The sequence below is a fragment of the Rana temporaria genome, chromosome 1 (genome assembly GCF_905171775.1).
Source record: "Rana temporaria chromosome 1, aRanTem1.1, whole genome shotgun sequence".
Classification (NCBI taxonomy): domain Eukaryota; kingdom Metazoa; phylum Chordata; class Amphibia; order Anura; family Ranidae; genus Rana; species Rana temporaria.
In genome coordinates this window covers 551,736,873-551,749,055 of record NC_053489.1, presented here as the reverse complement: position 1 = coordinate 551,749,055, position 12,183 = coordinate 551,736,873, and the positions used below count along the sequence as shown (strand labels likewise).

The 12,183-nt window shown below is 43.8% G+C and overlaps 1 protein-coding gene across 6 annotated transcripts in view; it reads right to left on the bottom strand.

The window, feature by feature from the left end:
* The window catches only part of WDR17 (WD repeat domain 17), a 168,208-nt gene that overhangs the window by 118,658 nt on the left and 37,367 nt on the right, over nt 1-12,183 (bottom strand). For all 6 annotated transcript variants that reach the window (XM_040333663.1, XM_040333619.1, XM_040333636.1 and 3 more), the window contains one exon: nt 6,108-6,236. In XM_040333663.1, the coding sequence (XP_040189597.1) occupies nt 6,108-6,230 (123 nt within the window). In that variant the 5' untranslated portion in view covers nt 6,231-6,236. The remainder of the gene's footprint in view (nt 1-6,107; nt 6,237-12,183) is intronic.

Here is a 12,183-nt window from a genome sequence, read left to right as displayed (position 1 = left end):
CAAGGCTTTCTACCTGGTGTGGAGAAAGCCTCTTGAGGGGGGGAGGGGGCGAGCAGGAGTGTCAGGACGCCCACTAACATACAGCTCCTTTTTCTATCTGCAAAGTAGAGAGTGTGCTGACTTGCCTGCTCGCTCCCTTCCCCCTCAAGAGGCTTTCTCCACACCAGGGAGAAAGCCTCGCATTACGGGTGTCACCGGCATAGAGATGGTATTGGAAGCTGTCGGAGGTTATAAAGTGACCAAGAGAGGAGGTGTAGATAGAGAAGAAAAGAGGTCCAAAAACATAGCCTTGGGGGACCCCCATAAAAAGAGGAAGTGGAGAGGAGAGGACAGAGTTATAGATAAGAAAAGCCCATGACGGTGCAAATTTCTTTCTTGCAACTACGGGTTGCAGGAAAGAAATTTGCACTATTTCCCCATTAACACAGACAGTGTTGACATTGGAACCCCTCCTGCCAATCAATCGTCTTCTCCCGACGGGGGGTGGTAGCCGAAATTAGCCCCACCAGGAGGAGACAGTGATTGTTGCTATAGCAGATGCTTGCTATAATTGCCAGTGAATCTTGCAGGCTGCTTGTACCGAAGTTGATCGAACGAGCAAGTTGGTACATTTAGCCTGCCCATTAATGGTTCAAATCTTGGCCAGTTTCTGCTGAATCGGCTGAGAATCGAGTCACGTAAGGCTGGCCTAACACTAAAGAAGTGCTGTGATTGATATGAGGAGAAACAGGATTAAGCAGAATCTTGGAGGAGGAGAGGGTGGTCAACAGTATCAAAGGCTGCAGCGAGGTCAAATAGTAAGGCCCCGTACACACAAGAGGATATCCGCTGGAAACAGTCCGCCGGACCGTTTCCAGCGGATAAATCCTCTGGCGGATTTGGATCTGATGGCTGTACACACCATCAGATCGAAATCCGCGCGGAATACATTCGCGGTGACGTGTCGCGCCGTCGCGGCGACGTGCGCGACCCTGGAAGTTAAATACTTCCACGCATGCGTCGAATCATTACGACGCATGCGAGGGAGGGGAGCGGACGGACTGATCCGGTGAGTCTGTACAGACGACCGGATCAGTCCGCTGGACTGGATTCCAGCGGATAGATTTCTTAGCATGCTAAGAAATTTTTATCCGCTGGGAATCCGTCGGCTGGATTTTTATCCGCCGGGAAATGTCCGCTCGGACGTACACACGACCGGATCTATCCGCTGGAACTGATCCGCGGATCAATCCCAGCGGATAGATCCGGTCGTCTGTACGAGGCCTAAGTGTTTGGATTTAGCAGTTAGTAAATTGTTAATGAGTTTTAGTAGGGCAGTTTCTGTGGAGTGCTGCGAGTGAAAGTCAGAATATAAGGGGTCAAGTGAAAGGGAATTTAAAAAGACACCCGGACATTCACTAAAACTGGAGGAGAAGCAGTTTAACCTTAAACTGCGTAGAGAGTTCTTTACTGTCAGAGCAGTAAGGATGTGGCATTCTCTTCCACAAGTAGTGGTATCAGCAGAGAGCGTCGATAGTTTAAAAAAACTATTAGATGGGCACCTTAACGACCATAACATACAGCGGTATACAATGTACTATTGACATAAACACACGCACACACATCATACGTTTGAACCTAATGGACTGGTGTCTTTTTTCAGTCTCACCATCTATGTAACTATCACTTACTGCCCACTGTTATTTCCACCACACTTCCCTCACACACATTTAGCGCATTGTCATACCCTCCATACTTCTCTCCTGCACATACAGATGAAAGTCGAAAAATTTGAATATCGTGCAAAAGTTCATTTATTGCACTAATGCAACTTAAAAGGTGAAACTAATATATGAGATAGACTCATTACAAGCAAAGCAAGATAGTCCAAGCTGTTATTTGTCATAATTGTGATTAGGGATGAGCCGAACACCCCCCCCCCCACGTTCGGTTCGCACCAGAACCTTTAAACGGACCGACCGTTCGCGCGAACATTTAGAACCCCATTGAAGTCTATGGGACTCGAACGTTCGAATTCAAAAGTGCTAATTTTAAAGCCTAATATGCAAGTTATTGTTGTAAAACGGGTTTGAGAACCCGGGTCTTGCCCCAGGGAACATGTATCAATGGAAAAAAAAGTTTTAAAAACTGTAGTTTTTTCTGGAGCAGTGAGTTTATTGATGCTTAAAGTGAAAAAAAAAAAAAAAAAAAGAAAAATTCCTTTAAATATTGTACCTGCTGGGTGTCTATAGTATGCCTGTGAAGTGGCTCATGTTTAGAACTGTCCCTGCACAAAATGAGATTACTATAAGAAAAAAGTAATTTAAAACTGCTTGTGGCTTTAATGTAATGTCTGGTCCCTGCAATATGGATGAAAATCATTGAGAAAAATAGCACAGACACAGACAGTACACACACCACGTAGCTTTAGGTGCACACTGCAGAGGACAATGGCAGTACACACACCACGTAGGTTTAGGTGCAAACTGCAGAGGACACAGGCAGTACACACCACGTAGCTTTAGGTGCACAATGCAGAGGACACAGGCAGTACACACACCACGTAGCTTTAGGTGCACAATGCAGAGGACACAGGCAGTACACACACCACGTAGCTTTAGGTGCACACTGCAGAGGACACGGGCAGTACACACACACCACGTAGCTTTAGGTGCACACTGCAGAGGACACAGGCAGTACACACCAAGTAGCTTTAGGTGCACACTGCAGAGGACACAGGCAGTACACACCAAGTAGCTTTAGGTGCACACTGCAGAGGACACGGGCAGTACACACATCACGTAGCTTTAGGTGCACACTGCAGAGGACACAGGCAGTACACACACCACATAGCTTTAGGTGCACACTGCAGAGGACACAGGCAGTACACCACGTGAGAATACTGCAGCTAGCACAATCACCTGCCTGCCTGTCAGTAAATTTGGAAGAGCGGATCTAGCTAAACTATACAGTGTATAAATATATATACAACACCTGGGATGCATATATATCCTCTACACACTGTAACTTTAACTGACTAGCCTGCCTGCCTGCTCTATCTGCCTACAAAAAATGACACTCTCTCTCTCTCTGTCTTAACCACCGCAACACACTACACAAGGCCGACCTGCAGGCGGCCTTTTATAGTGTGGGGCGTGTACTAAACCCCCTGAGCCATAATTGGCCAAAGCCACCCTGGCTTTGGCCAATTATGGCTCTCTGCTTTTTGCAAGCTGTGATTGGCCAAGCATGCGGGTCATAGTGCATGCTTGGCCAATCATCAGCCAGCAATGCACTGCGATGCCACAGTGAATTATGGGCCGTGACACGCCACTCGAATTTGGCACGAACGGCCCAAAACGTTCGTAATTCGACGAACGATCGAACATACGATGTTCGAGTCGAACATGAGTTCGACTCGAGTACGAAGCTCATCCCTAATTGTGATGCTTATGGCTCACAGCTCATGAAAACCCCAAATCCACAATCTCAGAAAATTTGAATATTACAGGCAATCAATAAAACAAGGATTGTACATAGAACAATATCGGACCTTAGAAAAGTATAAGCATGCATATGTACTCAGTACTTGGTTTGGGCCCCTTTTGCAGCAATTACTGCCTCAATGGCATGGAAACAATCAGCCTGTGGCACTGCTGAGGTGTTATGGAAGACCAGGATGCTTCAATAGCGGCCCTCAGCTCTTCTACATTGTTCGGTCTCATGTCTCTCATCTTTCTCTTGGCAATACCCCATAGATCTCCTATGGGGCTCAGGTCAGGCAGGTTTGCTGGCCAATCAAGCACAGTAATCCCACGGTCATTGAACCAGGTTTTGGTGCTTTTTGCAGTGTGGGCAGGTGCCAAGTCCTGCTGGAAAATGAAGTCAGCATCCCCATAGAGCTCGTCTGCAGAAGGAAGCATGAATGCTCCAAAATCTCCTGGTAGAAGGCTGCGTTGACCCTGGACTTAATGAAGCACAGAGTGGACCAACACCAGCACATGGCTCCCCAAATCAACACAGACTGTGGAAACTTCACACTGGACTTCAAGCATCTTGCAGTGTGTGCCTCTCCATTCTTCCTCCATACTCCTTGGTTTCCAAATGAGATGAAAAATTTGCTTTTATCAGAAAAGATGACTTTGGACCACTGAGCACCAGACCAGGTCTGTCTCTTTTTAGCCCAGGTAAGACGCTTCTGACGTTGTTTGTTGTTCAGGAGGCTTGACAAGAGGAATACAACATTTGAAGCCCATGTCCAGGATCCGTCTGTGTGTGGTGGCTCTTGATGCACTGACTCCAGCCTCAGTCCACTCCCTGTGAAAGTCTCCAACACTTTTGCATGGCCTTTTCCTGACAATCCTCTCCAGGCTGCGGTCATCCCTGCTGCTTGTGCACCTTTTTTTCTTCCACACTTTTCCCTTCCACATAACTTTCTATTAATGTGCTTTGACACAGCACTTTGGGAACATCCAACTTCTTTTGCAATTACCCTTTGAGGCTTATCCTCCTTATGGAGGGTGTCAATGATGTTTTTCTGCAAAACTGTCAGGTCAGCAGTCTTTCCCATGATTGTGATTCCTACTGAACCAGACTGAGAGACCATTTAAAGGCTCAGGAACATTTTGCAGGTGTTATGGCTTAATTAGCGGATTAGAGTGGGACACTTTGAGCCTAGACTATTGCATTTTTTCACAATATTCAAATTTTCTGAGATTGTGGATTTGGGGTTTTCATAAGCTGTGAGCAATAATCATCACAATTATGACAAATCACGGCTTGAACTATCTTGCTTTGCATGTAATGAGTCTATCTCATATATTAGTTTCACCTTTTAAGTTACATTAGTGAAATAAATGAACTTTTGCACAACACTCAAATTTTTCGAGTTTCACCTGTAAAATCTCTCTTCTACACACATTTCCCCTCATCATACCCTCTGCACTCCTCTGCTGCACAAAACAATTCTGCACTCCTCTTCTACACACATTTCTACCATCATATCATTTGCACGTCTCTCCTGCAAATAACAATTCTGCATTCCTCTTCTACACACATTTCCCCCATAATATCCTCTGCACTTCTCGCCTGCACATAACAGCTCTGTACTCCTCTTCACACACATTCTACCATCATATCCATCATATCCTCTGCACTTCTCTCCTGCACATAGCAACTCTGCACTCCTCTTCTACACACATTTCCCCCATCATACCCTCTACACGTCTCTCCTGCACATAACAACTCTGCACTCCTCTTCTACACACATTTCCCCCATCATATCCTCTGCACTTCTCGCCTGCACATAACACCTCTGCACTCCTCTTCTACACACATTTCCCCCATCATATCCTCTGCACTTCTCGCCTGCACATAACACCTCTGTACTCCTCTTCTACACACTTTTCTACCTTCATACCCTCTGCACTCCTCTGCTGCACATAACTCTGCACTCCTCTTCTACACACATTTCCCCCATCATATCCTCTACACTTCTCTCCTACACATAACACCTCTGCACTCCTCTTCTAAACACATTTCTACCATCATATCCTCTGCACTTCTCTCCTACACATAACACCTCTGCACTCCTCTTCTACACACATTTCTACCATCATATCCTCTGCACGTCTCTCCTGCACATAACAACTCTGCACTCCTCTTCTACACACATTTCCCCCATCATATCCTCTGCACTTCTCTCCCGCACATAACAACTCTGCACTCCTCTTCTACACACATTTCCCCCATCATATCCTCTGCACTTCTCTCCTACACATAACACCTCTGCACTCCTCTTCTACACACATTTCTACCATCATATCCTCATCATACCATCTGCACTTCTCTCCTGCACATAACACCTCTGCACTCCTCTTCTACACACATTTCCCCCATCATATCCTATGCACTTCTCTCCTGCATATGATATGATACTCCCTGCTCCCCTTTCCTCTTCTGCACATTTTACCCACTGAAACAAATCATCATTTTTTGTAAAACCTTCAGCCTTTTCCATTCTGCAACGTACACACTTTTGCCAGTATATATATAAAAAAAAGAAGTAAAGTTTAAAGATGATGGTACACCAAATCACTGACAAAGATAACAAAGGAAAAAGAACATACCTGATATACATATATAGCTAGAGTGGCACAGTAAGCAAATCTGTCTCCACTAGCAGCACACACATCTTTGTTCCATGGCTGGCACCCAGCAGCTAAAAGACCTACTTGCTTCACTTGAGACATCTTTGCCTGCAACAATACAAATCACATTTAATTACTAAAAGTAACGCACAACATACATTACTGAAGCTGATCATTAGTAGGAATGAAAAAGCAAGATAGCATTACCAAATTAGAATGTAATTAAATGAAATACAATTACTGAATAAAAATGTGTGTAAAGTCAGCAATTTTTATGTTAACTCTAATGTGTTTGCATTCATTAATATATTTCAGCAGGTAAAGTCAAGACTACTGCCTAACAATTAAAAACGTTCATGTTTAAAAGAACTGTTTTGGACAACAAATGATAGAAATCGGTCATCTAATGCTGTCCAACAAGTTGTGCAATTTTACTAAGTTAAAGTAGAACTATAGGCAAAACTTTTTTTTCATTTTGGATAAATTTAACAACTTAACTTAACACTACCAGGCACTTACACCCCCTTCCTGCCCAAGCCAATTTTCAGCTTTCGGCCGGTGTCACTGTTTAAATGACAATTGCGCGGTCATGCTACACTGTACCCAAATAGAGTTGTTATCATTTGTTCACACAAATAGAGCTTTCTTTTGATTACCTCTGTGTTTTTTTTTTTTTTTGCTAAACAAATGAAAAAAGACCGACAATTTTGAAAAAAAAAAAATTTTCTTTAGTCTCTGTTATAAAATTTTGTAAATAAGTAAGTTTCCTCCTTCGCTGATGGGCACTAATAAGGCAACACTGACGAAGTGGCGCCAATAAGGTGGCACTGAGGGGCACTGACGATGGGCATTGATAGGCGACACTGATGGGCACTGGTAGGCGGCACTGATGGGTGGCACTGATATGCAGCACTGATGGGCATTGATAGGCGGGACTGATGGGCACTCATGGGTGGCACTGGTGGGCACTGATGGGCACAAAAAGGCTGCACTTATGGGTACTTATGGGTGGCACTGATAGGCGGCACTGCTGGGCACTGATACGTGGCACTGATAGGCATCCCTGGTGGCACTGGCAAGCATAATGGATGGGCACATATTGGCAGCTGCCTGGGCACTGATTGGCATATCCCTGGTGGTCTAGGGGGGCATACCTGGTGGTCCAGTGTGGGTGGCCATCCCTGGTGGTCCTGGGTGGGCATCTGAGGGGGGCTGTGCTGATAAACAATCAGCACAGACCCCCCGGTCAGGAGAGCAGCCGATCGGCTCTCCTCTACTTGCGTCTTTCAGACTCGAGTGAGGAAAAGCCGATCAACGACTCTTCCTGTTTACATTGTGATCAGCCATGATTGGACACAACTGACCACGTGGTAAAGAGCCTCCGTTGGAGTTTTTTTTACCTCCGTTGGAGGCTTTTTACCGAGATTGGTGTATCGGTGTCTCAGACTGACCGACCACACCACCGATCGCCGTGGTGCGCGTTCCCCACGGGCGTGCGGCAGCTGTTATCCTGCTGGACGTCATATGATGCCCAATCAGGATAAGTGAAACACCGCCTGGCCATCATTCTGCTATAGGCTGGACGGGAAGTGGTTTTAAGGAGGGTCATAACCCCTGTCAGTTTATTTTTTGCAATGGGTGTCCCATTGCGGAGATTTCCCTTCACTTCATGTCCCATAGCCAAAACAGGAAGTAAGCAGATATCCCTACAAATGAAGAGAATTCCTTGGGGACATTCCCCTTTTCTCCATTCGTTTTACTGGGGACAACTCGAAGTTTGTGATTTTCTTTTACTTTCGCTTTTAATGATAATGGTAAACAAGACAAATAGAGAGGACGATTCTCCCTAACGGGAGCATAGATAACAATAAAAACCAGGTGTTCTAATCCCTCTACACTCTGTCCAAAACTACAAAAATAAGTTTTGCCTTTAGTTGTACTTTAAAGTTTGTCTACCCTAATTTGAGTCCTAAGTAATTACAGCAAACAGATTCAAGAGCAATCTTTACAGGTAAGGAGGTAAAAATAAGACCAATAGGTAGGCTGATGACAAGGTAGTATAGGATGTTTAAAGTGGATGTAAACCCGATTCATGAAATTTGAGCTGGGCACATATATCTGCAGTATTTTGTTATCTCTTTTCAGATAGCTGAGTCTTATAGCTCTCTTCTGAATGGTTCCCCTGTTATCAGCATGAGAACTCCTGACATATTTTTTTACTTTTTAGACATAAGCAGCCTGAATCTTTTGTCAAAGGAGGTTGCTAAAATAGATTAGCAGAGAGCAGCTCCTATTACAAATCACCTCTGAGAGTCTCTGCCTATGAGGAGAGGGGGTGTGTGCCTTTCCTCCAATCAGCAATTTTAGCTGTCTAGGCTGTATGACCAGACATCACACTCTGTGTTAACCAGGAAGAGAAAATCTCCTAACAAAATCTGAACTTTCTAAACACAGAATATAAATGTGAACACAGCAGATATACATGTAAAACCTATGTAGGGAGATTTGATTAATCTCTGTGTATCATCTGAGGCAGTTCACATCCACTTTAAGAAGGAAGATGAAGGGATCACAAAAAGGACTGGACAAACAACCAATGCTGCTGGGATAGAACACATGTCATTGTAGTTAGTAGAACATTCGTACAAATTTGCATGAAAATTCTCAGTATACTCAATGACACGGCAAAATGTTTAAAAATAAATAAAAATGTTGCTTGCTTTTAACATTTAATTTTGGAATTAATGTATTATTCCGAGCAAAAACAACATATACCTTTAAAATGTGTTGATTGGTTAGTTCTTCTGCTGTCAATCAAAACCAGTGACGTGGGAGTGGGGGGCCAGTCCCAGTTTATTTATTTTTTAAAGAACATTTAGAGCACTTTCCCACAGAGATGCTGGCCGCGTTAGCGGTGAAGCAATGCTAATTTCAGCGATGCTTTTTGGCCACTAGCGGGTCGCTTTTAACCCCCGCTAGTAGCCGGAAAAGGGTTAAAAGCGCCCGAAAAGGCGCTTCGGGAGTGCGGGCCATTGATTTTAATGGCAGGGGCGGTTTAAATACAACGGTCACGCACCACCCAAAAGATGCTGCTTGCAAGACTTTTTCCTGTCCTGCAAGCGCACCGCCCCAGTGTGAAAGCACTGGGGCTTCAGAAGAGGCAGTTTACAGACACTTTTCAGGCTATATTTTTAGCGCCATAGCGACCGTAAAATGCCTCAGTGTGAAAGTAGCCTTAGCGTCACTTTACATTTCTGTACTGTATAAACATAAATACTAATATTTTGGCTAGTAAACCATCCTCATATACAGGCAGTCCCCGAGTTACAAACAAGATAGGGTCTGTAGGTTTGCTCTTGAGTTGAATTTGTATTCAAGTTGAAACAGGTGTAAGTGTAAGGCCCCGTACACACGACCGGTTTTCTCGGCAGAATTCAGCAAGAAACTCGACGGGAGACGTATTCTGCCGAGAAAACCGGTTGTGTGTACACTTTTCGCCGAGAAACCCGTCGGGAAACTCGTCAAGCCAAAAAGAGAGCATGTTCTCTATTTCCTCGTTGGGCAATGGGAACATTTGGCTCGACGAGTTTTCTGACAGCCGAACAAGGAATTCGACAGGGAAAACGATGTGTTTCGCCCGTCGAGTTTCTCGGACGTGTGTACGCGGCCTTACTCCAGCCCAAAAATTATTTTTTTAAAGGAGCAGTAAAGGAAAAAATATTTTTTGCTGAAATGACTGTTTACAGGGTATAGAGACATAATAGTTAACTGATTCCTTTAAAAAATGATTAAACATAGATAAAAATCAATCATATAATGTGCCTGCAGTTTAGTTTCGATTTTAAACTAGTTTCATGTTTCTGTGAAGTACAGAAACACACAGAACAAAAACAAACAAACACAGGGCAGTGTTTGTTTTTAAAATGAATCTGATTGGTTCTGAGGAGTTTTGGACACACACTAATCACACCTTCTTGATCATGGACTACAGTGAGAAGCTCGCATGAGTTTTTTCATAAGGAGCCAGACAAGCAGGAAGTGTGGAGATCAGAGAAGGATTACAGCTACTTCAAAGCAAAAACGAACAATGAGGACATGAAACCAGGACTGCAGTAATGTAAAGGAAGCTATTTAGCTAAAAAAAAAAAATCCTTTAGTGACCCTTTAAGTTTTTTTGGATAGCATAGTAAAGGGTTATCACCCCGGTAACATTTGTTTTGCTCCCTGTGTCCCTGTTCAGAAGATTTCACCTCACTCTGTGTCCCTGTGACAATTGGATTTTGAAAATTTTGAGTTGTGGAAACAAGGATTGGTGATAAAGCTCCAGTGGAGACACCTTTTTCCCATGATAACTCATATGCCGCGTACACACGATCGGAATTTCCGATAAGAAAACTTTGATGTGAGCTTTTGGTCGGAAATTCCGACCGTGTGTAGGCCCCATCGGATATTTTCTTTCAGAATTTCCGACAGCAAAAATTTGAGAGCTGGTTTTCAAATTTTCAGATGGGAAAAGTTCTTGTCGTAAATTCCGATCATCTTTATGCAATTCCGATGCACAAAAATCCTACGCATGCTCGGAATCATTGAACTTAATTTTTCTCGGCTCGTCGTAGTGTTGTACGTCACTGTGTTCTTGACGGTCAGAATTTCCGACAACATTTGTATGACCGTGTGTACGCAACACAAGTTTGAGCCAACATTCTGTCGGAAAAAAAATCCACGGGTTTCTTGTCGGAAATTCCGATTGTGTGTACGTGGCATTACAGGAGTGAATTTCCCTTCCTAGTAGTAGATTTTCTCTCACTTCCTGTTTTCTCCCTCAAATTGTAAGTAGGAGTCGTATGTATGTGGGGGGAGAGGGGAGGACGGATGGCTGAAAACATGTTATGCTAGAAAGGAAAGCAACTCACCGCCCGTATGTTGAAACTGTCTCCGCTCTGCTCGCACACAGCCCCGCCTCCTCCTAACCCCACGCTGTGATAGACAGAACACATCTCAGCATTAGACCCGCATTCTGTCTATCACAGCGTGGTTAGGAGCAGGCAGAGCTGTGTGCGAGCAGAGCGGAGACAATTTCAATGTGTGTTTTACCGCTCTGCAATCCCGCGTTGCACCACTAGTCATTATCGGCAATTTTTAAGTTGTTTCGGCATTTCCCCAAAACAGCTATTTTCGGCTGATATGTATCGGCCGCCGATATATCGGTGCATCCCTACTTGTAACTGTCACTCTTGCAATGCCTCATGGGACTTGTAGTTTCGCAACAGCTGGAGGGCCACAGGTTGAGCACCCATGCTTTAAAGGTTGGCCTAAGAGTTACTTGTTGTTATATAGGTTGAGGGCTCTATAAGATTTAATTTGAGTTGTATGCTTAGGTGTTATGTTCAAGATAGCAGTTATTTTTAATGAAATATTCATGTGTGATACAATATGTTGGAAATAAGACCTGGGAAATGTAAAGTACTTTAGCACCCAAAGTCAATGCACCAAACATACCCCCCCCTCCTAATTTTATTGTGACTATAATGGATATACAGGTCGTTCTCAAAAAATTAGCATATTGTGATAAAGTTCATTATTTTCTGTAATGTACTGATAAACATTAGACTTTCATATATTTTAGATTCATTACACACAACTGAAGTAGTTCAAGCCTTTTTATTGTTTTAATATTGATGATTTTGGCATAAAGCTCATGAAAACCCAAAATTCCTATCTCAAAAAATTAGCATATCATGAAAAGGTTCTCTAAACGAGCTCTTAACCTAATCATCTGAATCAACTAATTAACTCTAAACACCTGCAAAAGATTCCTGAGGCTTTTAAAAACTCCCAGCCTGGTTCATTACTCCAAACCGCAATCATGGGTAAGACTGCCGACCTGACTGCTGTCCAGAAGGCCATCATTGACACCCTCAAGCAAGAGGGTAAGACACAGAAAGAAATTTCTGAAGGAATAGGCTGTTCCCAGAGTGCTGTATCAAGGCACCTCAGTGGGAAGTCTGTGGGAAGGAAAAAGTGTGGCAGAAAACGCTGCACAACGAGAAGAGGT